Genomic DNA, 24,044 nt, shown 5'->3' with positions numbered 1-24,044 from the left:
TTTCCGCCTTTGCTGGGTGGCATGGGTATAAATAAAGCAAGAGTAGTTGCTGCTGAGTAGGTTGCTGTTTGCATGCTCCAGGTGTGGAAAGTGTATGCTGCAGGGGTGGTGATGTGCAGATCCAGAGCCCTGCAAAGAGAGCTGGAGGTGAGTAGTGATGCAGGAAAGAAAGTTGATAGGTCAGAAACCAAAAGAAAGAGCAGTGTATAAGCTATGAGATATGCATAATTGACCACCTAATTAGTAGTGGTGAGATGGTTCTTTATCCATGGGTGCCTTAGCCTCTCCAGTATATCAACCTACTGTTTGTCAGAGGAGCTAAAAGAATGTACATGCTCAATTCCAAGATAAACTCCCTTACTTGCTGCAGCTAAACTTAATTACTGCATAGCTGATTAAAAAACATACTAGGGTAAATCTTGCCCTAACAGTTGGTGGAAGAAGTTCATCTACTCCATCTGTTTTTCCCCTCTTGTATATGTATTTATACAAGAATATGTATTTATGTATATACATTTATATATGAGTGTTGATCTACTTGAGGAAAAGAAGCCTCTACGGAGCAATCTGGACAGGCTGGACCAACGGGCAGAGGCCAACGGTATGAGATCCAACAAAGCAAACTGCTGGGTCCTGCACCTGAGTCACACCAACCCCACACAACACTACAGGCCAGGAGAAGAGCAGCTGGAAAGCTGCCTGATGGAAAAGGACCTTGGGGGGCTGGTCAACAGCTGGCTGAATGTGAGCCGGCAGTGTGGTCAGGTGGCCAAGGAGGCCAATAACTGGCTTGTATCAGAAACAGTGTGTCCATCAGGATGAGGGAAGTGGTCATCCCCCTGTACTCGGCACTGGAGTGGCCACACTTCAAATAGTGTTCTAGGGAGGGGGGTGTCGGTCTCTTCTCCCAAGTAACAAGTGATAGGTCAAGATGAAATGCCCTCAAGTTGCACCAGGGGAGGTTTAGATTGGGTATTAGGAAAAATTTCTTCACTGAAAGGGTTGTGAAGCACAGGAACAGGCTGCCCAGGGAGGTGGTGGAGTCACCGTCCCTGGAGGTATTTAAAAGATGCATAGATGTGGCACTTAGGAATGTGGTTTAGTGGTGGACTTGGCAGTGCTAGGTTAACGGTTGGACGTGATGATCTCAAAGGTCTTTTCCAGCCTAAACAATTCTATGATTCTTTTTTTTTTTAACCCCATATTCCTCCCCATCTCTTTTTATATCGATCTGTAATTCTTCCCTACCTTCCTACACCCATTCTTTTGTCTTCAAAATAAACCCTGGAAAACTGTTCAATGAAATCTTGAAAGTCCTTTCTACTCAGTGGTGAATACTGGTTTAAAATGAACCAATTCCTTCTCTTTAGAAGTTCTTGTCTTTTCATTGACAGATTTCTGAATATTCCTGATAAAGACATGGAGAATATATGTAACAGCAGCGTGTATATTGACTTCATATCTCAGAGGGCACTGAGATTGATTATTCTTTAAGACTTGGGTCAATATTTACCTCTTGGGTCATTAAATCGTGATTTTCATTTCTATAGGAGTCGATATCTGCTTATAGAGGCTATTCAAACTTCTGCTAAAACTGGGAATGTGCCTTGTGCCTAGTTTATATGACAGCTGACATAAGAGAGATGAATTAGATAGACAGATAGATAAGTGTGGAATAAGATTATTGGCCGTGAAGATTGGTCATGTTCTGTGCTCAGCTTCCAGGAATTCATGTAAAGATCTGACAGCATCGTGCAATACCATTGCACAATTGTATTTTCCTGAAAGTTATGTAGCACAGGTTTTGAATTTAAAGATGACAGACTGATGATTAATTGCTTGGGAAAGCACAGATTTCAAATCTCATGGGGATAAAGCTGAAGTTTAGGAGTTCAGAAGTGGAAAGCGCCTGACAAATTGCTCTGTTGTTGTATCATAAGTTACCATGAACCCTTAGGTTCCTGAGTTGCCATGGATTCCTGCACAGGTGTCATGTTTGTTTCTGCTGCAGACAGAAATGCACTAGTCTTGACTCTGGGTCCCTGAGACCATGTCAGATCGAATAAATAAAGCAAGATACAGTTGACTAACAAAGTTTGACACAGGTTATAGACATGGCCCAGAGTCTAGGCTACTCTGAAGTGACACAGGGGAAAAAAAACCCAACAACATTAACACCCCACCTGCGATCTTCTAGTGCATATTATGAAAATCCAGGAAACTTTTTCAATGTTCAAGATTTTTCTTTTTTTTTTTTTTTCTTTTTTTTTTTTTTTTTTTCATCTTGGTAGGTATTCTGTGACTACCATGGACATTCCCAGAAAAAGAATGTTTTTCTGTACGGTTGCAGCGTCAAGGAGACTTTGTGGCAAGCAGGCTGCCTGGTTGACACAGCAGTTATCACAGAAGATGTTGGCTACAGGGTAGGTCCACTTTGTTCCTTTCTGCAGTTACTGGTGTCTAAGTGCGCCTTTGTAGATACTTAAGACAATGCCAGCTCACAAATTTTGGAGATAGGTGCAAGCTTCCCTTACTCTGGAGGAGTAATGGTCCAGAGAGTTTCAAATAATGTGTAATATCTTCATATCCTGGATATTAGCAAGAATATTGTTAGTAGATGGCTCCCTATGTATTTCATTTTAGTAAGATGCTGTGTTATAATCTTTGGCAACAGACTAGTAGGACAGACATATTTTTGTGGGTTTATAATTTCTAAATATATGCAGAACTTTGCTCACACCACCATAATAAGAAAATAAGTAGGAATTACATAATGAAACCTGAGAAAATGACAACATGCCACTGCCCTACTCAGCTGAATCGCTTCATCACAAAATGCTCCTGGTGCCACTGAAAACACCAGAGAACTCAGTGGGTGTCAAACAGATCTAATGTAGTGGAGTTACCTTCACAGCAAGCGCTTGGTGTCATAGCTAGGGATTTTTTTTTTTTAATTATAAAGAATAAATACTAAAATCTGGTTTATTTCTACTTCATGTGAATGTCTGCACTCATCAAACTCTTCTCTAGATTTCCTGTCTACCTCTTTTCTTGTGCCTGTTTTGACGCTATTTCCCTCCTAAATGGCAAATTTATTGGAGAAAAAAGAATCTTGTAAGCTCTAATTATAGTCTTAAAAAATGTTAATTTCACAAAACATTAATTGTGGCCTTAAGCTGATTATAGAGGTATAGCTTGGTTTACTCCAACCTGAAAGAGGTTGAAAAGTCTTTTTCAGTTTATGTCTCTGTATAATTTTCACTACTTCAGCGCAAATAATAATTATCTTCCCATAAGGATGCCGCAGCATCGGTGTTTATCTTTTGGCATTGTACACAGCATACTGAAACTTTACTGGAAGAAAGTGCTCCAGCATTCATCAGGAGGGATCCCTGTGGCAAACTCTGTTTCACAAAGAAAGCAGGGAGAGTGCTTACAGTCAGGAAATCTTTTGCTGTGTTTGAATTCAGAGGGCTTGAAAAGGCTGAGGATGGTTTGCTGTTACGCAAACAGAATTCAAATGCTGCTGTCAGCGTCTGGAGCCTGTCTTGAATCTGCAATGAAGAAAAGCTTCAACGCTGGCCAAGAATACTCTGCAGTGGTCTACAAGAAAGATTTTGTGGTTCAAATCCTCTTTTGCACAAAACAGGAGATGGGTGCCTGCTGCAGTTCCTGCTGATGGGTCACTTTCTTCCTTCTTAGTCTGGATCAGCTCGGGTATATAGGAGAACACATCTGCAATAGCAAACTGCAGCAGATCACCTGTCTCACACCTGCTTTCTTGCACTGTTTGCACAGGTTTCTCTCCTGCCTCCTGTAGGTATTTGGGGATTGATCTGGCCTCTGCGATTGATTTTTCTCCCTGGGAGCAAGAACCAAATACCTCAAGAAAATGTTGGGTTTTGGAACAGCCTTTGCCTCATAGGTCATAAACTGATCTCACCCTTGACAATATACAGATCTTCGTTAGCTTCCAGTATCTGGTGGCTTTGGGTGACTTGCACAGCATTGGCATCGCAAAGCCCAAATTGAAGATTTGTCCTTTTGAGAGCCGTTCCAGGCCCCTTTGACAGCAGTGTCTGCAGGGACATCAGTAAAGAAATATAATTCCATTCTTTTCTAAAGGGACAGGAGGTTTATGGACAGGGTCCTGCGTGAAGGGAGTAGCTTCCTTTGTTATTGTGCATGCTAAATCCAGCTGTGTTCGAGAAATGGCCCACAGTCACACTGCTGCATTACCATGAAAGATCCTTGAAAAGGGTGTGGTTTTGCTCTTTGAAAATATAACATTGAAAGTTAATTAATAAGAAGAATAAGTAGAGAAGAAAGAACCATTAGTGTGAAGCCCAGTGAATGCTGGTAAAATGAATATTAAATTCAGATTTGCTAATGGTCCTAAATGAGTCCTGCATACAGAGACGTTACTGTAACCTGCCAGCAATTTTATTTAATTAAATGTAAAAGATTGATTATGCATATAATTTCAATTGTTTTAAAAAGCTAAACTGGATTAGGGATCCAAGTATTGCATTTGGTAGAATATATTTACAAAAACATCTGTGTGTGTGTTTGCAGAAGGGCAGAATGAAAACTAGCTGAGCTTTCACATACAGTTTAACTGGATCTCATGGTGGTTCTGAGGCTTATAAACGTCTGGGTAATATGGCTTTGCTGTATTTTTTTTAATTAATGTTCAACCCAAGTCTGGGAAAACACAGAAGCACCACATGAAGGCATTTTTGTGATCCTCATGCAGCAAGTAGCACATTGAAGACAATCCAGAAATGTTGGATGCTTCACCTAAGACAAGCAGTCAGTCTTAAGAGATTCCTCTGTCCAGTGCGCCCTCAGGAAAGGGTATCCTGTAGCTTTTAGTAACACACCGGAGATCTTGACTGAAGATAAGACTTGTGGTGGTCTCAGATTTTAAAATGGAATTTCTTACTTTGTTCCAGTTTTCTCCACCTCAGTTTTTTCATCTGAAAAATGGACCTTATAGATCTTTAGATCTATACCTTAGAGAGGTGATAAAGTCTATTGACAGCTGTGGCCAGCATATACTGAAAAATGAAATTTTGTGAGTGCTTAAGTTGTTTGTAAGAGGTATTGCAAAGAAGTTTAGGCCAAAGATTTATCATTCACTTCAAACATGTTTTAGGAAAAAAAAATATTCTTTCATTTTCAATGAAACCAAATATCCCCATGCAGTGCTGTGAAGTAAAGCTCAACAAAACAGAACTACAATTGCTCAGAATCAATAGGTGAAACTGATTGTTATTGGAAAGTGAAATTAGTTGATTGGCTTTCACCACCCAAAGTGAATGAAGTTCAAGGTAAATGCCATTAGCAATAAGTGGGAATTCCTTTGATATGATTCCATTCCGTTCAGATGTTTAAGTAAGTGATTGCAAAGAAGTAACGGATGTCCTTGTTTTCCTTGCTTTTCTCTGGATGGATCAAATGGTCTTTTGGCATATGTTGTGGTTAGCATACCAGCACTAAAATTTAGACACGTGCACATACGTGTGTGTGCACCTAAAGGTCTGGTTTCTACATAAAGCACACCTAGTATTAATGTGTATTTATTATATGTTTCTATAGAGTCTAGAAGTAACACATTAAGCGCTGTGTAATGGCTAAGTAAGTGTTGCCTCTGCACTGACGGAAATATTTGATGCTGCAGTGTATTAGGAGTGTTTATGGACTTTGGTGGGAAATATCTTGAATAAGCAAATCACTCAGGGCTAAGATGTAGTTTTTACTGGGTTTTCATGATTACTTTTTATTGTGGTTCTTTAAATAAAGTGTATAAAATATATCGCTTGCACTCAGATGAGAATATTTTGGTTTGCTTCACAATGCAAGTTAGTGAAATGTTAAGTTCTATTTTTATATAATTATGTGTGACATTCCATGAGAATACACATCCCCTTTCTCTGCTCTGTGCTAGGTTCAGACAGAACTCCTCCCACAGCTGAATCTCTTGTCAAATTGTGGATGCATGATGGAAGGAGATATAGTATAGCTGGAGAGGGGACAGTGGGAATATCAGGTGCTGAACTATGACTGCAGCCCTCTGGTCAGCACACCAGGAAGGTGTAGGTTAATGTCAAAGCAGTTTGAAAACAAAACTCTGGAAATGACTTCAGCAGTTCCAAACTGTTGGCTGTGAAAATGTTTTATTTTGAATGAGATACACTGAGTGTACTGGATATTTTGCATTTTAGTCTTTGGGGTGAAACAGATGTTGGTATCTGTAGTATCTGAGGATTTCATGTGGGATGGACATAATGCACACTGGTTGGAGCTCTCAGTAACAGTGTCTGCCGATAGATTTGATTATATACATGTTAAAAACCTCAAGTGTCTCTGTATATGTATGTATGATACAAACACATGCACATCTGTTCAATTCATTTTCTCATCAGTGCTGATATTTTCTCATAGACTCTTCCTAAAATACTGGATAAAGTGGCCCCTGCATTTGTCATGAACAGCTGCAGCTTCCTGGTGGAAAAGTCCCGGGAGTCAACAGCCCGGGTGGTGGTATGGAAGGAAATGGGTGTGTTGAGGAGCTACACCATGGAGAGCACATATTGCGGCTGCAGCCACGGGCTCTACAAAGTGAGTAAATCAAAGAACCCTGTGTCACCCTTCTCCTAATGCACGTTCTGGAAGGGTAAAGCAGAGGCGATAGCCATGGTCTCAGGGCTTAGCATTGTCTTCTCTCTCCAGACCCATGCAGACATGCTTCTGAGTTTCTCCTCAGTGCAATCTTTCTGTGATCCCTCACTCTTTTTGCCTTCCATGCCAGGAGAGTTCTTGTTCTGTGGTTTCATTCAACAGTGAAATAAAAAGAAACTCCAGTCTGGAGCCAGAAGCATTGAGATGAAGGAAGGAGTGTTTTTGAGATAATACAGGGCACTTATCCTTATGAAGGCATTCACTGTGTTGTAGAAAATTTGTTGGCAGGTCATACGGACATCTTTAAGCCTAATTCTAAGGTAATTAATTTGAATGCTAGTGGCACCAAGCTTTTTGGTACAGGCTAGCTACCTGAGCATCCACCTGGCCAAATTCAAGAGCCTGAACTGAGAATCCTGCATTTGAAGTTGCCTGAAGCCAAAGGTAGCTAATTCGAGGCTAGCTTTGGCAGCTGTCCACGAGCTCAAGGCATGCCTGTACTGTGATCTAGACAGACCAGAATTCCACATCAAATGGGGTTCCAATCTGGGTAAGGGCTGTACTCATACTGAATGCATCAGAGACATCAGTCTATGAGATCCCCTGGCACTTTTTAAGTACACAGGATGAACTCTGGTAATTGCATTTGAGTGATCATAATTTTTTATTCACTCAAATGGTGAATTCTTTCTTTTGTTCCTTTCCCAAACCTGTTGCTTTCATTGAAAGGCTTCCATACTCCACATCGTTTCTCCCACTAGGGAGCAATCCTTATCTATACAGCATTAATAAGCAGTTAAGGATCCTGAAAGACCCTTAAGGAAAGAACCATCATTACAAATAACAATTAATTAATAAGACATTCAAATTATTATCTTTGGAAGCTCTATACTAATCCGTTTACCTCTCTGTAGAATGCAGCCAGGAAGTACTCAGGTGTTTTTTTGACTGTGCTGTACTACACACACATCAATTCCAAGACAGGAAAGGCAAAAGAAAAAAACAGCAGACAGTTTAAAGAAAGAGAATATAATTGCACTGGGCATTACATCTGACACTCCCTACTCCTGAGAAGCGCTAATGGTTTTTTAATAGGCACCACAGGTCAAGACAGTGGTTTTGAATCTTTTTTAGATAGTGGGGGAAAATCTACTTTGAGTGAAGTCGATGACAAAACTCCTAACGATCTCCACAGAGGAGGAATTCACTGATTTCCTAGATAACCACAGTAAGACCTAAAAACAGTGACACAACAGATAGTATCAATATATAATGATTTATTCTCCTTCAGCATCTGAGAGGTCTTTAGGCCAAATTTGCTTAATTTGTGCCATAAAATGTTTGAAATAGTAGGAGGGTAATGTTAAATGCTACATTCAGATGTGGCATTTAAACTTTGTGCCATCCACAGGAGCTCTGTATTATATGTAGAGGTACCAAAAATAAGCAGAAAGACCAAATGCAGATGGCTCAACATTCTTTTTTAAAGAAATGTTTTAAAATGTATGAAATTATTTTCCACGTTCTTTCTTGTCCTCTTTTTCATCATTGACCAGGACCACAGGCAACCACTGAGGACAAGAGCAAGTTGACATATGAGAACTTGTAACTGGTGACAGAATCCAATGTTCTTATGGCCCATAAGGAAGTCTGTAAGCTGTAAAGCAGTTCTGAAATTTCCATTCTGAACACCCTGAAAAGCTGAGTCCCAGTTGAATCATCGGGTTATTTTTATGAGGTCACTTATCCCTTTTTTTTCTTCTTTGTTTAGGGTTTTCATTCATCTCAAAGATGGAAGATACATAAATATTCCCTTGAAGGGGCATTTCTTCATCATAAGAATAATAGAAACACTTTTTGCATTTTCCTTGATTCAGGCAGCTTTAAAGCAGTTCCATTCATTTTTTCCAAGTATACAAAGTACCCAACTTGTTAGTACCAAAGTGGAATATAATTCCTTATGTTGACATTTATACAGGAGCTGCATATAAATACATAAACTATCTATTTCAAATAATGATATCAATAAGCTATTTCCTCTTCTTTTTAGTCACCTTTAGAGTTGGTTCTTGCTTGTTTGTTTGCTTGTTCTTACAAGTGGATTATTTAGGGTATGGACTTGACAGGCTAACATGAAGATTTCATTGCATAATACCATTTAATACTCAGCTTCCAACTATCAGGCCAAAACTATTTCATGAGTATCTGGAATCCCTGAAATTATTTCTGTAAACTGAAAATTAATCACATGAGAATTTTTCTAGAGACTTCAATCTGAGTTCTTCACTCTTGGACCTTCAAGTTGATGTGTGTAAACAATAGGCTGAGACTAATGCTCAGGCAGGAGATGTCAGCACCCCATGTTAATAGCTTTCTGATATTTGGATTAGTATATTTGTGCTTAACTGTTAATAGAATCAGCTTCTTGATCATATAAGACTCATCTCCCTGTAGGGATATTTCCAGAATCTCCCCTGGACAAGCATGTCCTTATGCTTTTGATATTTTTATACCTTGAAGTACAGTACAAACAGCAGTTAGGACTTAAAACATCTCATTATATGCAGCAGATGCTCCCAAGTCCAGCATCATTCAGTGAATTAGTGGTCAAACTTCTAGTAGAGTGCAGCAGACCTGGATCCTGGTCCTTAGTTTTCTTCCTACTTGTAAGTGATGAAAGTAATTCATTCAAGTAGCTGCTTTGCTGGCTACAAGCACAGGTACAGTGCTTGGAATCACAGAGACATCTGATAGGGATTGTGCGAAGGATTTGGGAAGAGCAAGAAAGCCTTATAGAGGCATCAAGACGTTAAAATATTAATTACACAAGGCTGGTAAGTGTGCCACCTCTTACCGCGTGTCAAGGAAAGGCTAAGGTAAACCAGAACCTGTTTTTTTCTGATAGACAGTCCAAAAAAGATGATGTGTTTTTCCAAGGAATGTGTCTGTCCTTTCTTGAATTGAAATGTAGCCTTTTAAAAATAGTTTAGTGACTGAAAGATAAGGCAGGAGTTTGGTACTATTGATATGTAAATGAGAAAGAATAGTGATCCCAGCCTCTTTTAAAAGTCATTTGGTTTCAAATGGAGAGGAATGTGGAAATGAAAGGAGAAAAGAGATGGTTTGTCTCTGTCGAATCTCCCCATCTGTGTGATCAATGGAAACCCAATAAGCCAACTACCCTTAAGGAAGTGAAACATAAAACTAAAGAAACTATTGATGTTATCTAAGGTTTTGCTCAACCTAAGGAAGAAGGAAAAAATATCCAAACTCTTTTTCATTTTGTCTGAGTTGCCCAATTCAGTCTTAGAGGAACAGTGTCTCCATTTGAAAGTTGCTAAAAACAAAGCAGCCAATTTCTGCAGGGAATTCTCTCTCCTGCTTCCACCAGTTTACAACCCTACAGTCAAATCAGAAAAAAAAACCAAAAAACACCCCGCCCCAAAACCCCCACAAACAACAACAACAACAAAAAAAAAACCACGACAACTGCTTATCATTTCTTTGCTTATGTGAAGGCAGCCTGTGTTGTTCCTTTGTTGGAGCTTTTACCCCTCCAGCTTACCATGTGATTTTTATTGCTGTGTCACTTTTGTGGGATGTAGAGCCCCTCTCATATTTTGTTTATGAACTGGAAGCAAGGCTGTACTGTAAGATGTTCTGCTGAGTACAGCTTCAGTCAGGTACAGTCATGACGCCAAAAGAATCAAATCTCCAGTGACACATATTGATATTTTCCTGTTTCTTGTGTGATTCATTTTTAAACTTGCGTATCTCTTCGCTGTTACCATGTTCAATCCTATTACACTGTTTCACCATTCTTCTTAATTCCTTGTTACCTACCCTACTAATTAAGACCCTTCTATAGCGTATTGCACTGTGCTGTTCCATTCATTACTGCACTTATCATCCTACAAGTTAATACCTTTTGTGGCATGGTATACAGCTGAGTTCCAAACAATATGTAGTGGTAATATTGAGAATCTAAAAAATTCAGCTTCATGCTCTGTGAGTACGTGCAATGTTGGAAAAACATTTTCCTTGGCGTGTTGTGTCTGATGGAGTAGATGTAGTACTAACAGAAATAGATTTTTAACTTCTTACTTAGAAGGGATTATAAACAACAAGGAGTAACAAATGAGTTTTAAAATTATTGCAGATACCTTGACAGTGCCCTTTGAAAAAGATTTTAGAAGTGATATGGATCCCTTTTTGAAGAAAGTGTTTGGGAGAACTGAGAAAAAATATATTTTTTTTTCTTTCCAGTTTAATGCTTCTAAGTCAGAGGAACTGAATACCCCAAATTTTCTCATTAGACTTGATTAGAGGGAAAAGCCACCCCTTCGCAGAGACACTGGAAAGAGGAGAGATCAGCATCAAGCAGCATAGCTATACAGTTCTGAAGACTTTCTTGATAGTAATTCAAAATGTCTTTGTTGAACAAAAGTGGTGAGAGTTAGCCTGACTGGAAGATCTGATGGTACCCATCCCCTTTAACCTGGTTAACATGGACTGGAATACTTAAAGTCAGCCAAGTACCAGTGATTTACCATAGAAGTACAGCTGAACTAAATCAATATGCCAAGATGAAACCCCTTTCCTCTTTCTAGTCCTGGTTTGACTTGACTCTAATCAGCCAGCTTGGACAAATCATACATTGGTAACATTAAATTACAGCACTACTTCTTTATAGTTATCTGTAGGCAATGAAATATTTTCTTCATCTTGCTTACTATTGAAGGTTACTTACCAAATTACTGTGCAGGATTTTTATGTATGCTTTACTCATAAGCAGTTTATTACAGTTAATAGTCAGAAATTGAGTTGTTTTGATGGAGTTTGCAGGTCACATGGCATGCTTCTGTTCTCCAGTAAGATGTATATTGTTCTTATAATTGGAAGTCTGGTGCACAAACTTAAAAATAATTTTAATTTGGCCTCTCGCCAGTATTCAGCCACCAACAAAAAATATTTCAGCAATATTCTTGCCATAAAGCATGTTTGGTAAGTGCTTGCAGAAAGAAAAAATAAAGAAATAGGATATACTCTATGCTTTCTGGTATATGCTTCCAGAAAATGTTTACAGTGTCTTTGCAAGTCTAACAGACTTTTCCTCATTTCTGATTTTTTTTTTTGTTCCTCAGAGCTTACGTTTTTCCTAAGTATGGGTAAGTCTCAAAAGCATTCCAAAGTTTCTTTCAGAAAAAAAGAATCATCTTTAAAATGGGTGTGTTTAGCTGACTCTCAGTGCTCTGGGGATCTCATTCAAAAGCAGATGCTGAGAATAAGAAAGAATGGTTTTCTTTCTGATACTTCTGCTTTCAGTTCTGGTCCAAAGTGGCTCAAATTGGAAGCAGCTGTAACAGCAAGAAAAGTATAGAAAAAAAAAAAAGTTATCTAATAGTAATCTAAGAGCTGAAAGTTCAGATTAGGGGTTTGTTCTGTTTTTTTAAGTTGTTATGCAAGGCAGAAATTTCCATCATATTTGCTTTATTTTCCTGTTATTTCCACCAACCCCTTGCACTAATTGATTGGTGATTCATTTCATAAGATATTGTAATTGTACGTTTAGGCTTGTGCGCCTTGCTTCATAGTTATTTAAGGATTAATGGCATTTAGGAAGTGGGGGAAAGGCGTGGGGGGAATAGGAAAAAACGGGTTTCTGAGCAAACAAATGAGATGGTGGGTGTTTGTCTTCCTTGTAGATTCTTATATGAGCCGCTGCTGGATTTTCCCTCATTAGGTGTTTGTTAGTGTTTTGTTTGTTTGTTTTAATTATTTGACAGAAAGCTAACTAAGAAATCACATGTTTAAATGTGCTCAGATTTGTTTGGTTCGTGCCACATGAAATAATAGGAGTTTGAAGATGTGCACCGAAGGTGTGCAATGACTCAGATTGTTTGGAAAAGCAAATTACAAAACTGGGAGAACTCTGTAGGGATTCTTTGGCCCTTGTATCTCCAGAAAAACTAGAATTTGTCAATAGGACTATCCTGGCTAGTCTTATCTTTCTTGATTAGTAATAAGACAGTTGTATTAAGGCAAGTGTGACCAAAACAACATGAGATGCAAGTATCATCTCTGTTCCCAAAAGTCATGGGTATAATTGCAGTTTACTATATTTTTGCTGAAGGTGCTCAATATTGTCAGATGGGAGGGCCTTTTACGTACATTTAAAAGTCTGTAAAATTTTGCAAGGAGGTAATTCAGGCCTCCATGCTGTTTTCCTATTTCCTGATCCACTCCATGGTCAGTTTAACCTTGATGTTTTGGAAAAGATCAGTAGTTGAGAAGGGTTGTTATTCTTGTCATCATTCCTGAGGAAGGCTTATTTCTTATTTGTTTGGGGGTTTTGGGGGGCAGGGGAACTGGTTGGTTTCTTTTAACAGCCTGTATAGGGCAAAACCCGTTTTCTGGCACTAGTGTGATTGCTTGAAGCCTTTTGCTGAGAACACTTAGCCCCTCTTCCAATGTTTGTCAAATGTAGATGTTTTGTGAATGACTCTGGAAAAGCAACGGACACTTGATCCAATAGACTGAGTTTGCTGCTGTAAAAACAAACAATTGTTTTGTCAGGGTGACTGAATAATACCTTACCTCTTTCCAGAAGTAAGTATAGGGGTGGTTGCCTGCCAAATCCTGTGCACTAGTCCATCTGTTGAGATGTCCCGTGAATGCTGCCTTGAAGCAGATTTTGGAAGAAGTCCTCCCCAGCACCTGCTGCAGTGGGTTTCGGCTGTCACTCAGGCCATCTGCTTTCCTGTTCCTGGGTTGAAAGTTTCAAGTGTCAGGGGACTGAGGGATGTTTTGTGGTGTTTGAACTCACATGGTTACTAGAAACAGAGGTGAATGACACTTAATGGTGAAGAATGGACACAGCTTTTTTTTGTCCGCAGAGCACTCAGGAATCACTAAACCCCAATTGTCAGAGGGCACTGGGCAACAGTGTTTTAGTCTTTCCTATTATTAGTGTACCCAAAGATTTTATTTTTTTTTTCTGTATGAAAAAAAGATAATCATTGATGCTAGCTAGATTGTGGAAGAAGATACTAATTTAAATTTTTGAGGTTTATTTTGATTATTTCTCCTCAGATGTTGCGCCAGCTTTATCCCTGACTCGCTAAGTTCAGTGGTGTTGTATCAAGGTAGATTTGGATAATTAGCTTTGGAGAGATATTCCAGAGACCTTGACAGTCTTGGAAGAAAAGATGCTTTAGCATCGCACTGGGGAATAGTTTGTTGAATGTGTTTCCTCCCTCTTAGACCATGTCTGGAAGGAAACAAGAGTGCCTCTGCCAGCTCTGCTGCCTCTCCTAGCTTTTATCAGTAACAGATTTTCTCCTCAGTTATGTACTGGTTAGTAAGTTATTCTAACTGTGGAGCTTTGGTTAAAGAAAACGGGAAAGTCTGTATGGAAGGGCAGTCACAGTGGTGAGTTAAACACACCTCAAACTCAGTTTGAGGTATCTTTAGTGGGAATGAGCCACGGGCAAGTCGTATCACAGCCTATTCCCATAGCACTTGTCTTTTAAGCTTGCTGTGTGATCCTCTTCTGAACTTTCCAACCAAGATTAGCACTTGTGTGCCAAGGTTAGTATAGTGTAGGTTAGTACTGGTCTCTGGCATTTCCAGATATTTTAGTCTGAAAGTTTTGACACAGCATTTTCACACAGGAGTGATGAATTGTTACAGTATGGAAATGGGCAGCCCTATTAACAGTGCCAAAACGAATGATTTATGATATTTGATTGCCAGAGCAACGTAGCGATTAGGCTGAAATTACATGTCTTTTGGTTTGTAGCCACGTAACCTGTTTTCTGGTCCTGTTAGGCTGTATTGAGTCAAATGAGTTCGTCCTGAATCAGAACTCTCCACAGGCACCTCAAGGTAATGCTGCAGTCTGTCATGGAGCACTCCTAGCAGCTAGAGACAACTTAGCTTAGATAACCTAGCACTAACTTAGGGCTCGAGTGTTGTCCTCATGCTATTTTGTGTGCACGGACATCTCCCTCGTTTTCCTTCTCCTTCGGTGTAAAGGCATTCCGTGATATATATTTGCAGAGGCAGGAGAGCTAAAGATAAGATTAGCATAAAATGGAATATACAAAAGGCGGTAGGTAGAAGAACACAGGCTCTTAGGTCCCGCTTTAGGACCTCAGGGTCACGCAAATCACATTTCCCTGTTTCTCCTACTGAGCCATTCAGGCTGAGAAATAGGATGCAAATCATGGCTTGGCAGAAAATATGGGTGCTATATCCTAACCCAGATTTTGTTGGTAAAAACATGTTACAAAAAGAGAAAAACATGGTCTTGAACCACAAAGAAGTGAAAAATTTGCTAGTTTCTTTGCCTTTTGGAACCATTTTCAAAATTGACACTGAGAGGTGTCTGCTTCTCCAGCCCCTAAGCAGACAGTCTGGCCCAATCTGTAGCCCTCTGGCAGAATGAGTAACTTAAATCAGCTCCTTTGTCTCTGCTGTTGATAATTGTTGGGTGCTGACTGGCTGTGTAACTGGAGAATAGGTCCCATGCTGTATGGTTAAATTACAGCACAATAAAAAATGATGAGAGGAGTGAGATCATAATAGATCTGACTGCAAATCTGAGAGGTATCTAGTTCTGAGGTTCAGTGGACATGGCTGGCATGCAGAATAGCAAAGCAGAGCAATCATGTACCTCCTCCTTGGCCCATCCTTTTCCACCATCATATAATTGAAACAGCTCTCTTAGCTCTGCTGTTTGCCCCTTCTGTTTGGGACTCAACCTTGGAGTGCTTGTTCCAACAGTCACAATCTCCAGCATTCCTTTCACTTGCTAATAATGCATGTGTTTCCTAATTGGTAGGTCCCTTTTTGTTAAACCAAGGGACAAAGCAAACTACTTGGATCTGAGGAGTGGAAAATGGGAATTATCTTGACTCTTTGCTGTCTTGACTGCTGATGTTCCTCTTACTTGGATCTGAGGAGTGGAAAATGGGAATTATCTTGACTCTTTGTTGTCTTGACTGCTGATGTTCCTCTAGATGTCTTTTTTCCTCAGTCCATTGTAATCAGCTGATGTGTCTGCTTTGTTTATGTGGTCTGACTCCCTCAACTGCTTTTGCACTTCCCTAGATACTTCGTTGCAATCCAGTCTTCCCATATTCTAATGCTGTACTGGAGAAAGGAAGTGATGGTTAACAGATAGGGCTTATCAAACTGTTTCTCTACAAAGGAAATGAGCAACAAGACTACATAGAGCAGGATTAGATGGAAGAATCCCAGGTTTGGACATGACAGGTCTGGGCAACCTAGATGCTTGAAGCAAAAAGTCCTTTTGCAATTGCACTTGTTGCATGGAGAAGAGATTGCATTTTGCAAGGGGTACAAGATATGAATTAATAGCTGACCTCTGTATTTTCACTCTGCTGACAAGATTCTGTTTTGTGGCCCCACTTGAAGATGAACAAAACCAGTGTACTCATGCAGAGACATAAAACCAACAAATGCTGTCACCTTGTGACTGAGGGATTGGGTCTTTCCATGTGCTGTAAGGAGGGAACAAACTCTACTAGTAGTAAAATCAATGCTGCCATGCTCAGGAGTCAAACAGTCTCTTGTAGTGCCAGAAGGCTGAAAATTACTAGCAAATTATTGTTGTCAGGCTAATCTCTGAATTGTATTTATTCAGTTTATGGGTATAGCTGAGAACCTGGTTTGGCTTCAGATGTGGTTTTGTTAGAACCTTAGCTACGTTCACAGTACATATTATTAGAGCAAACAGAAAACTGCAGAAGTAAGCTAGATGTTTAAAGATTATTTTAAATTTTCTATTCTAAATATGACAGTGGTGTGACAAATCCGACAACTGCAGTCACACACACATATATGTGATTTTTCTGGATGAAAAGTCACTTTTTATTTGAAGCCTACTAAGCAATTCTGAATGGCATGACCTTGAATGTCCATGGGATTTCAGTCTGCTAAAGAAAAAGCTCTTGGGAAGGATAAGGGGTAGAAAAGTAACATTCCTAATGAAAACGAACTGCATTATTTCAGTTGTGTCCCTTTAAATGTCCAAATATCAATGCACATCATCCTTTCAAGTTTTCTGTGGAATTACAGCAGCTAGCTTTTTGATTTCTGATGTCTCTCTTGCTTGTTAATCTGGCCCCATGTGAATTTATTGTACAAATCTATTTGGCTGCTGAAAATTGCCCTTTGATGAAGCTCCTAGTCTAATCATGAACTCCTCAGGCATGGAAAATAAGAATGGGGAGGTGGCAAAAGCAGAGGCTAAAAAAGCCATGTTTGTCTTTCACTCTGCATGGGTTTTAGAAGCATCTAAATTTCAAAGTATTTCACACACAGGATTTTCTGCAAAGATTGAGTGTGTTCCTTTTAGGATCGTAAAATTTGCTATGCTGGATCAGACCACTGGTCCATATAATCATGTATCCTGCCTCATACAGAGGCTGGTTCCTCATGGCTCAGAAGAAAGCAAACCCAGCCTGTAATGCAACTGATTCAATTACACTAAGATACAGAAAGGAAATAATCCTACCAGCCTGACCTGCCTCTCCTCCACTTCATACACTGCAGCGTGAGGCCTGATAATCGTTATCCAAACCTTGAAGTAATGAGCTAAGTTCTTTGTGAATAATTATGGCACTCTTTCATCCCATTTCATAATGTTTTCTCAGACAGAGCTTCCTGCAGCACTGAATTCCACTAGCTGATGCCTGTAATGCGTATATGCTGTCCATCATCATATGTAAACTATTTATTGAAATATGATCTCACATATTTCTGCATTCTGTCCCTTTGCTGGTTTCTGTATCCAGGGAAGATGCGCTTCCCACAGCTGCAGTTGATGACAGTTTGGTCTGTGAGCTCTCTATCCATGTTTGCTGCCATCCTTATGCCTCTGTTATCTACTCCCAGGTCCCCTGGTCTGGTTTCCTCTAAATCAAATTAGAGGAATCAAATATTCATTCTTTCCCATCTCAAAATCTGTAGACAGATCCTGGCTCCATCCAGCTCACGGCTCTTTGGTAGATTTCCTTACTTTGTTTACAAGCCAGGTTAATTTTTTCAGGTGTGCTAAACTCTTGTGCTACCTTTTCTCTCCTTTTTTACTTTCTACCACAAAATGTGTTTCAGAGTACCCAATATACCAGGACTGACTGTAATTCCTCTGCATTAAGAGTACTATATTCCTTCCTCACTGGCAGAGTACTGACGTTTCTTTTTGTTTAAATGACAATATGTGCCCTTGCCTCATACTCTAAACATCATAAATAATACATGCATGTCTGCAGACTGCACCATGTAGTGGGTTTGTCCTTGGGTAGAGACAGGTCTTCCAGGTGGAGAAGGTGGGTGTTGCATGAGCCCACACTTGGAGATTCTGCTTCTATTGCACAGCTGTTTGAGTATGATAATAGTGCCTTTCCATGTAGCACAGCTCCACAGCCTCTCTTCCTTCCTGTGGCTTCAGACGCTGGAAGGAGGTGGTAGGGGATTCCAAATGAACAGTAGCAGAGAGGCCAGGATGCTGCACTGCACATGTATGAGATATGTGCGCGTGGTGGCATATGAAGCAGGAAGAAGTCATCTCAGGTCTGGACTGAAGACTTGACAGGTATTCCAGTGTCATAGCAAGAGCAAAGGGGGCTCAATACTGCTGCTCGTCTGCCCTGTCCAGATGCAGACTGTCCTGTAGCAGGGAAGGCTGCAGTTGCTGAGAAAGATATTAAGCACTGAAAGCAGAATCTTAATAACAAATTCATGGAGTTATAATCATCAGAAGGGACCACTAGTTCTTCTGGTTTGACCTTTTATGATGTATAAACTTTTGGACTTCACCCCGGCAGCTTTGTACAAAGCCTGATAACTTGTGTTTTTGTGAATAGGTCTGGTAGAAAAACATTCAGACACTGGATTTGAGAACATCACATGATCAGAAATCCATCTTGTCCCCTAGTATTTTGTTCCAGGGGTCAGTAACTGTTAAATATTATTGCCTGATTCTAATTTGAGTTCATCTGCCTGCTTTTTTCAGCTGCATTCTTGCTATTTTTCTTTATTTTAGACAGACATTTAGTAACTTGCACTTTGTTCTTTAAAAAGTACTTACACAATGCAACCAAGTCACCTTTAAATCTTTTTTGATAATTAAAGAGGCTGAATTCTATAATAGTTTTTCTCTATCAGAACATGCAGGAAAGTGCCTCTGAATTAGCTAAAGATGCGAGCAGAGAGTCCTATGCTAAACCATGTTAAGCTACGTGTCAACAGTCTGAAGCAGAATTAAGGTGGCCTTAATTAAATTCGGCTTAATTCATTTCTAAAGTAAATTAAGCCAAACTGAATTACAAACACTTTAATTCTTAATAACAGCAGAAATATGCGCTTCTGTATGTGATAAGCTTGTACTTATAAACTAAGGGTATGCTCGTGCTAGATGAACTCTGAGACAGAAGCTGATAAGCCTAGCAGGAGAGTTTTCAATGGAATTTCGAGTTTCATGGTTTATCTTTAGACAAGACCCTATATTGCATACTGCATATGGATGATGGAGGAAAAAACTGCTGTGATTTGCCTTGGATGTGCTATATTCTAATTTTTGTTTAAGGAATATATTTTGATGCATGCATTGCCAAATTGTGAGAGATCTACAAGTGAAGATATGTGATCTAGAAAGAGACATTCCAGCACAGCATACAACCCATGGAAATGCAGATATCGGGGACAATTCAGAAATCATTTGCACACATGCCGTAACTGTGGAAGGATCAGTCACGAGGAGGCTGAAGATAGCAGAAATCAAAAAAAGATGTTGGTTACTCATAGACAAGAGAAGTAAGAGAATTTGGAAATGTCCAGTGCTGATGTTGCATGATATTCTTTTCTCAGATACTCAGTAAGACAATTGCTGCCACATAGAGAATTAGAAGGATATCTCTGAAAGCCTTTTAGTGTAAACCAAGAAAACATTCAGGTATTTTCAACCAAGTAGGTGTCATAAGTGAGCCTCATTTCGGAAAAGTGGACAGAGTAGTAAACAAAAGTGTAATGTGACAGCGCATTGCTTGCCTACAGCAACATAATAAGATGCAAAAACAGATTAGGATGATGCATGTTGGGAACACGTGGCAGAGAAATATGTGGAGTGGTATATCACAGGATTCTTCAAGGCTTTTGATGAAAATAAAATACAAAGGTCTTTGGCTATTTTGTCAGAGAGCTTTTTAAAGCTGTAAATAAAGGGAGGAAGGATGGAAAGATAACCATTGATTGCATAGCTGTTGTGAAGCAGAAGACATTTTTGAGAAGTGAACCGTGTTCCAGTGTTTATGGAGATCACATGGATGAGGGACCCTTGCGCTTCGGAGGAAGAGAACTAATCTATCATCAAGCAAAACAAAATAATGCTGAAGTAGGAAAAAAGAAAAAAAAATCCAACAAAGCAAGCTCTATTGAAAGCAAATGCAGTTCAAACTCTAATAGCTTGTCATAAAATAATTGAATCTGTGGGAAAAACTGCAGAAGAAATAGATTTCTACATACTGCTGCTAAGCATTTAAGTAATGAGCAAGACCAATTGAAAGATCTTGCTGATAAAGTATAACGTAATTAGTTGCATTGAAACCTGCTAGGAAAATTTTGGAATGCCATTTTTGTTTAATACCAAAATCTCTAGATTCTGGTCTGTGTCCTTCTTGGGGAGGACAGAAAGGATAGTAAGCATATCTGGCTGGGATGGGGGGAATGGCAGTGTGTTACATCTTCATTTACTGGTAATTTAGCTCTACATATACTGGGCAGCTATGCTGTCAAAGTCTAGGAAATGAGCCTGCTTGACACACTGAATCAAACTACAAAATGGGTTAAGTTACCTCATAGGCACTTGTGTTCCATACACAAAAATCAAATGTGTAGCTATGGATTTCAGTTTGGGTGAGATATACCCGAGATTTCATGCGGGAGCAGTAAATACTGTTAAAGATTCCAAACATTACAGATGATACTTTTCTAACACAAAGGTTATAGTATCCAGTGTAACTCTGTTTTGGACTACATTATAACAAGAAAGGATGAATTAGTCTTTGGTGTGGGAGTTTGCGGTTACCTAGGCACCAGTGATCATGACCCAATTACATTCAATACGGGCAGAGGACAGTGTTCCTATTAACAAGTGTTCCTATATTATTTTTTTTTCCTAAATAATGGCTGGTTTTCCAGATCTGAGAAAATATTATAGGTAAAGCAGACCACAAGAAAAAAAATATCTACAGAAATATTATGAATAAAAATTGAGTCCTTTTAAAAAAGGATTTTGTTACATATCTAAAAAGGCACAATTCTCTAATCAAGAATTGAGGATATATTCAGTTAACACTGATCCTGGTTCAGTAGCAAAGAGAAGGCAATAATTAGAGGACTGTGAATCATAATATTGATGGAAAAATCTACATAATAGATTTATTATAGTGAGATTTCTGTTATTTTCAATCTCAGTTTCTTGTTTGTTGGCACTAATTGTTTACTACTATTTCTGAATGTAGTGAGTAGACAAAAGCAAAGGTAATTTTCCTAAATATGGCTGATGAAAATAATCTTCTGAGGGGTACTAGCATAGATTTATTGTCACTGAACAAAACCCCCCAGGGAAAACAGATACCAGCTGATACAATGTAAGAAATGAATATAAGAAACTTAAAAAGTAAAAATTCATGGCAGTCAATACCAAGAACTGTAAGTAAGTGTTTGGTACTGTAACTAGAAAATAAGCTCTAGAACACTGTTATAAGAATTATTGCATTGATAATATTGTTAAACAGATACACCTACTAAAGTAGTACCTTTAAGTTGTTAGTGGTATTTCTTTTTCTAGCCATTATGTTGTTACTCCTTCCTAATATTATGGTACGTTATAGCCTCGGCACACGCAATAATGATGATGCTAAACACTGATCATCATTTCCCTTATCACGTCTTCCCCTGGGATTTATTAGGTCACTGGACTAGGTGCAGAGGAAACATGCTTTTTCTTTTCAGGACCCCTTGTATTTGCCATGGATTGGCATCTGTAAGATTCAGTTTGTTCCTCTGCCCCAGAAATGGGAAGTCTTCTATGTTGACTGCCCGCTTAGTCCTAGCAACTATTTTTCTTTAGGGATTAGATTTAAAGAGACCAAAGTCCTACCAGGCTGATACTAAGACTTATACACAGCTCCAAAGATGGTTTACCTCCTTTTCTGTTGTCACCATCATCACCACAACCAACATTTCTTCAGCACTGTTCACCTCAGGAGAGAAAAAAATCAATATATAATTGTGTAAAGCAGTTATTGTCTTTAAAATCTTTTGATATTTCAAGCTAATGTTCCCATTTTGAGCTAGGAAGAAAACACAGCCTTTTAAAGTAACTTGTAAAAATTAAAAATTGCTGGTCACAGAATAGAACATTACCCTCTTTTAGGTGGAAGAAAACTCAGATTCTAGTCTGCCTGTTTCAAAGCAAGCACTTAGACCACCAGAAAGTCCTGTGTTGAGCTTGTCCCTGCTTCTGATGTAATAATTGGTGTGCTTTGTGTAAATACTGAAATATTCCTTGAGTCAGAAAGACACTAATTCTATAACTCAGCAGCAGCGGTACTCACCTGAAATGGAACCAGTCTAAACCATTGCTCCAATTAATACTTAATTGTTCATAGGAAAGAGGGGAGCTCAACTGGAAAGGATATTTTTCCTGTAGGGTCTGATCAGAAATGTCACCCGAGAGCTGAGCAGCAATTCCAGAGAAAAGTCACCTCTCACCTGTTATATGCTCACAAAGAAGTTTTGGCTTAGATAAAAACCCAGTTTTTGTGAAACATTTCTAACCAAATCTCCGACTGTGTCCCACCTCTTCTTAGCTTCTGGAATAAAGCAGAAAGTCTCCTGTGGGGATGCTGGAAGTAATGACTGAACTCCACAGTAAAATTGAATCAGAGATTCATACAAAGCAACAATGAAAAAGAATTTTTAAATGAGTTTGAGGAAGATACTGCAAATGAGTTTGAGAGAGAAATACAGCTATGTGCAACCAGGGCTAAAAAAGCCCAGAATTTTTGTCCATTTTACAGTTGCTTATTACTGCTGGAGATCACTTTTTTATAAAATACAGTTCACGATAAATATATAGATTTGCTTTTGCCATAGGATCTGAAGGGCAGTTTGCACTTCAGTGGAAGATACACTTTCTTTTTGCAGTCATTCCTTTAAAAGCTGTTGGCCAGAAGATTGCAAGTGCAGAGACTTGTTCCAGTTGGGAGAGGAAGCTAGTAGTTTATACAATTATTTTCTTTTGCAAAATAATTGAAAGTTGCATGAAAAGGACATTTGGTTTGAAAAGCTATCTCTACATGAAAACAGTGGAGAAGGAATCTCGTACTTCTGAAGGTATTTACTTTGCCACTCTTTTTCCATTATATTATACCTTCTGTTCCATTTTTATTGCCTTCCTTATATTTTTCTTCCTAGTCTTGAGAAGTCATAAGCTTAGATCTGGCTGTTGTCTGAGTTAGGAAGAAGGGCTGTATAGCCATGTCATGGTGGCCCAGAGCTTATATACCTCACCAGCTGGTAATGATGGGGAAGAAGGGAGACAGTACCTTGCTCACAACCTTCAGCTGTCCTGCACCCAGGTGAACAGGCACGCTGTAGCCTACGCCACTAGAAAGAACCTTTCCACCAAAGATGAAAGCAATGAACATGCTATGCGATGGGCTCTGTTCCCTGCAGTCTGATGGCCCATATGGATTTTGCAGCAGGCAGCTGGACACCAATTTTGCAACGACCTTTTAAGAGCAGCCCTTTTGTCTTTTCCAGTGAGGGAGAATGAAATAAATGGGATCTGAAAGCAGAGCTCGGGCTGGCTCTGAAAGAGGGACGGAAAGGTCACTTTTCTGATCAAGCCAGTATGCCTAGTGATTGGAAGGGCTTCCAGGGGTCAAAGCACTGAAGCTTTTTCTAGGTCAAGCACAGCCCCGCCAACCCTCACGTACACCAAAATGACTTTAATTTCTTATCTGATTGATCAGCTCTAAGTAAATGTGTTGCACAGACTGGATACCTGCAGCAAGCCACCAAAACTGCTTCTGTGGTTTCACACATTCAGTCCTCACAGATACTCACCAAATCCTTCAATTTGTGTACCCTGAATTATGATTTGTACTAGGGCCTGGTATTAAATGTCAGCTTTGAAAATGGGCCTTGTAAAGACTAATGCAAAATTCACTCCTGTGGTTAATTTAACGAGATAGATCGGGAGGCATCATACATTTATTAAACAACCATTATGATATTTATATTAATGCTGGTCTCTGCCCAGG

At 39.3% G+C, this 24,044-nt stretch overlaps 1 protein-coding gene across 1 annotated transcript in view; it reads left to right on the top strand.

Moving 5' to 3' along the window:
- The window catches only part of AGBL1 (AGBL carboxypeptidase 1), a 465,261-nt gene that overhangs the window by 192,397 nt on the left and 248,820 nt on the right, over positions 1 to 24,044 (top strand). The window contains exons 20-21 of the mRNA XM_080396228.1: positions 2,292 to 2,423; positions 6,448 to 6,624. Of these exons, the coding sequence (XP_080252354.1) occupies positions 2,292 to 2,423; positions 6,448 to 6,624 (309 nt within the window). The remainder of the gene's footprint in view (positions 1 to 2,291; positions 2,424 to 6,447; positions 6,625 to 24,044) is intronic.

This window comes from Falco punctatus (assembly GCF_963210335.1).
Source record: "Falco punctatus genome assembly, chromosome: 7".
Taxonomy (NCBI): domain Eukaryota; kingdom Metazoa; phylum Chordata; class Aves; order Falconiformes; family Falconidae; genus Falco; species Falco punctatus.
Note: the sequence above shows the minus strand (reverse complement) of the source record. Positions and strands in the feature narration are given on the sequence as shown.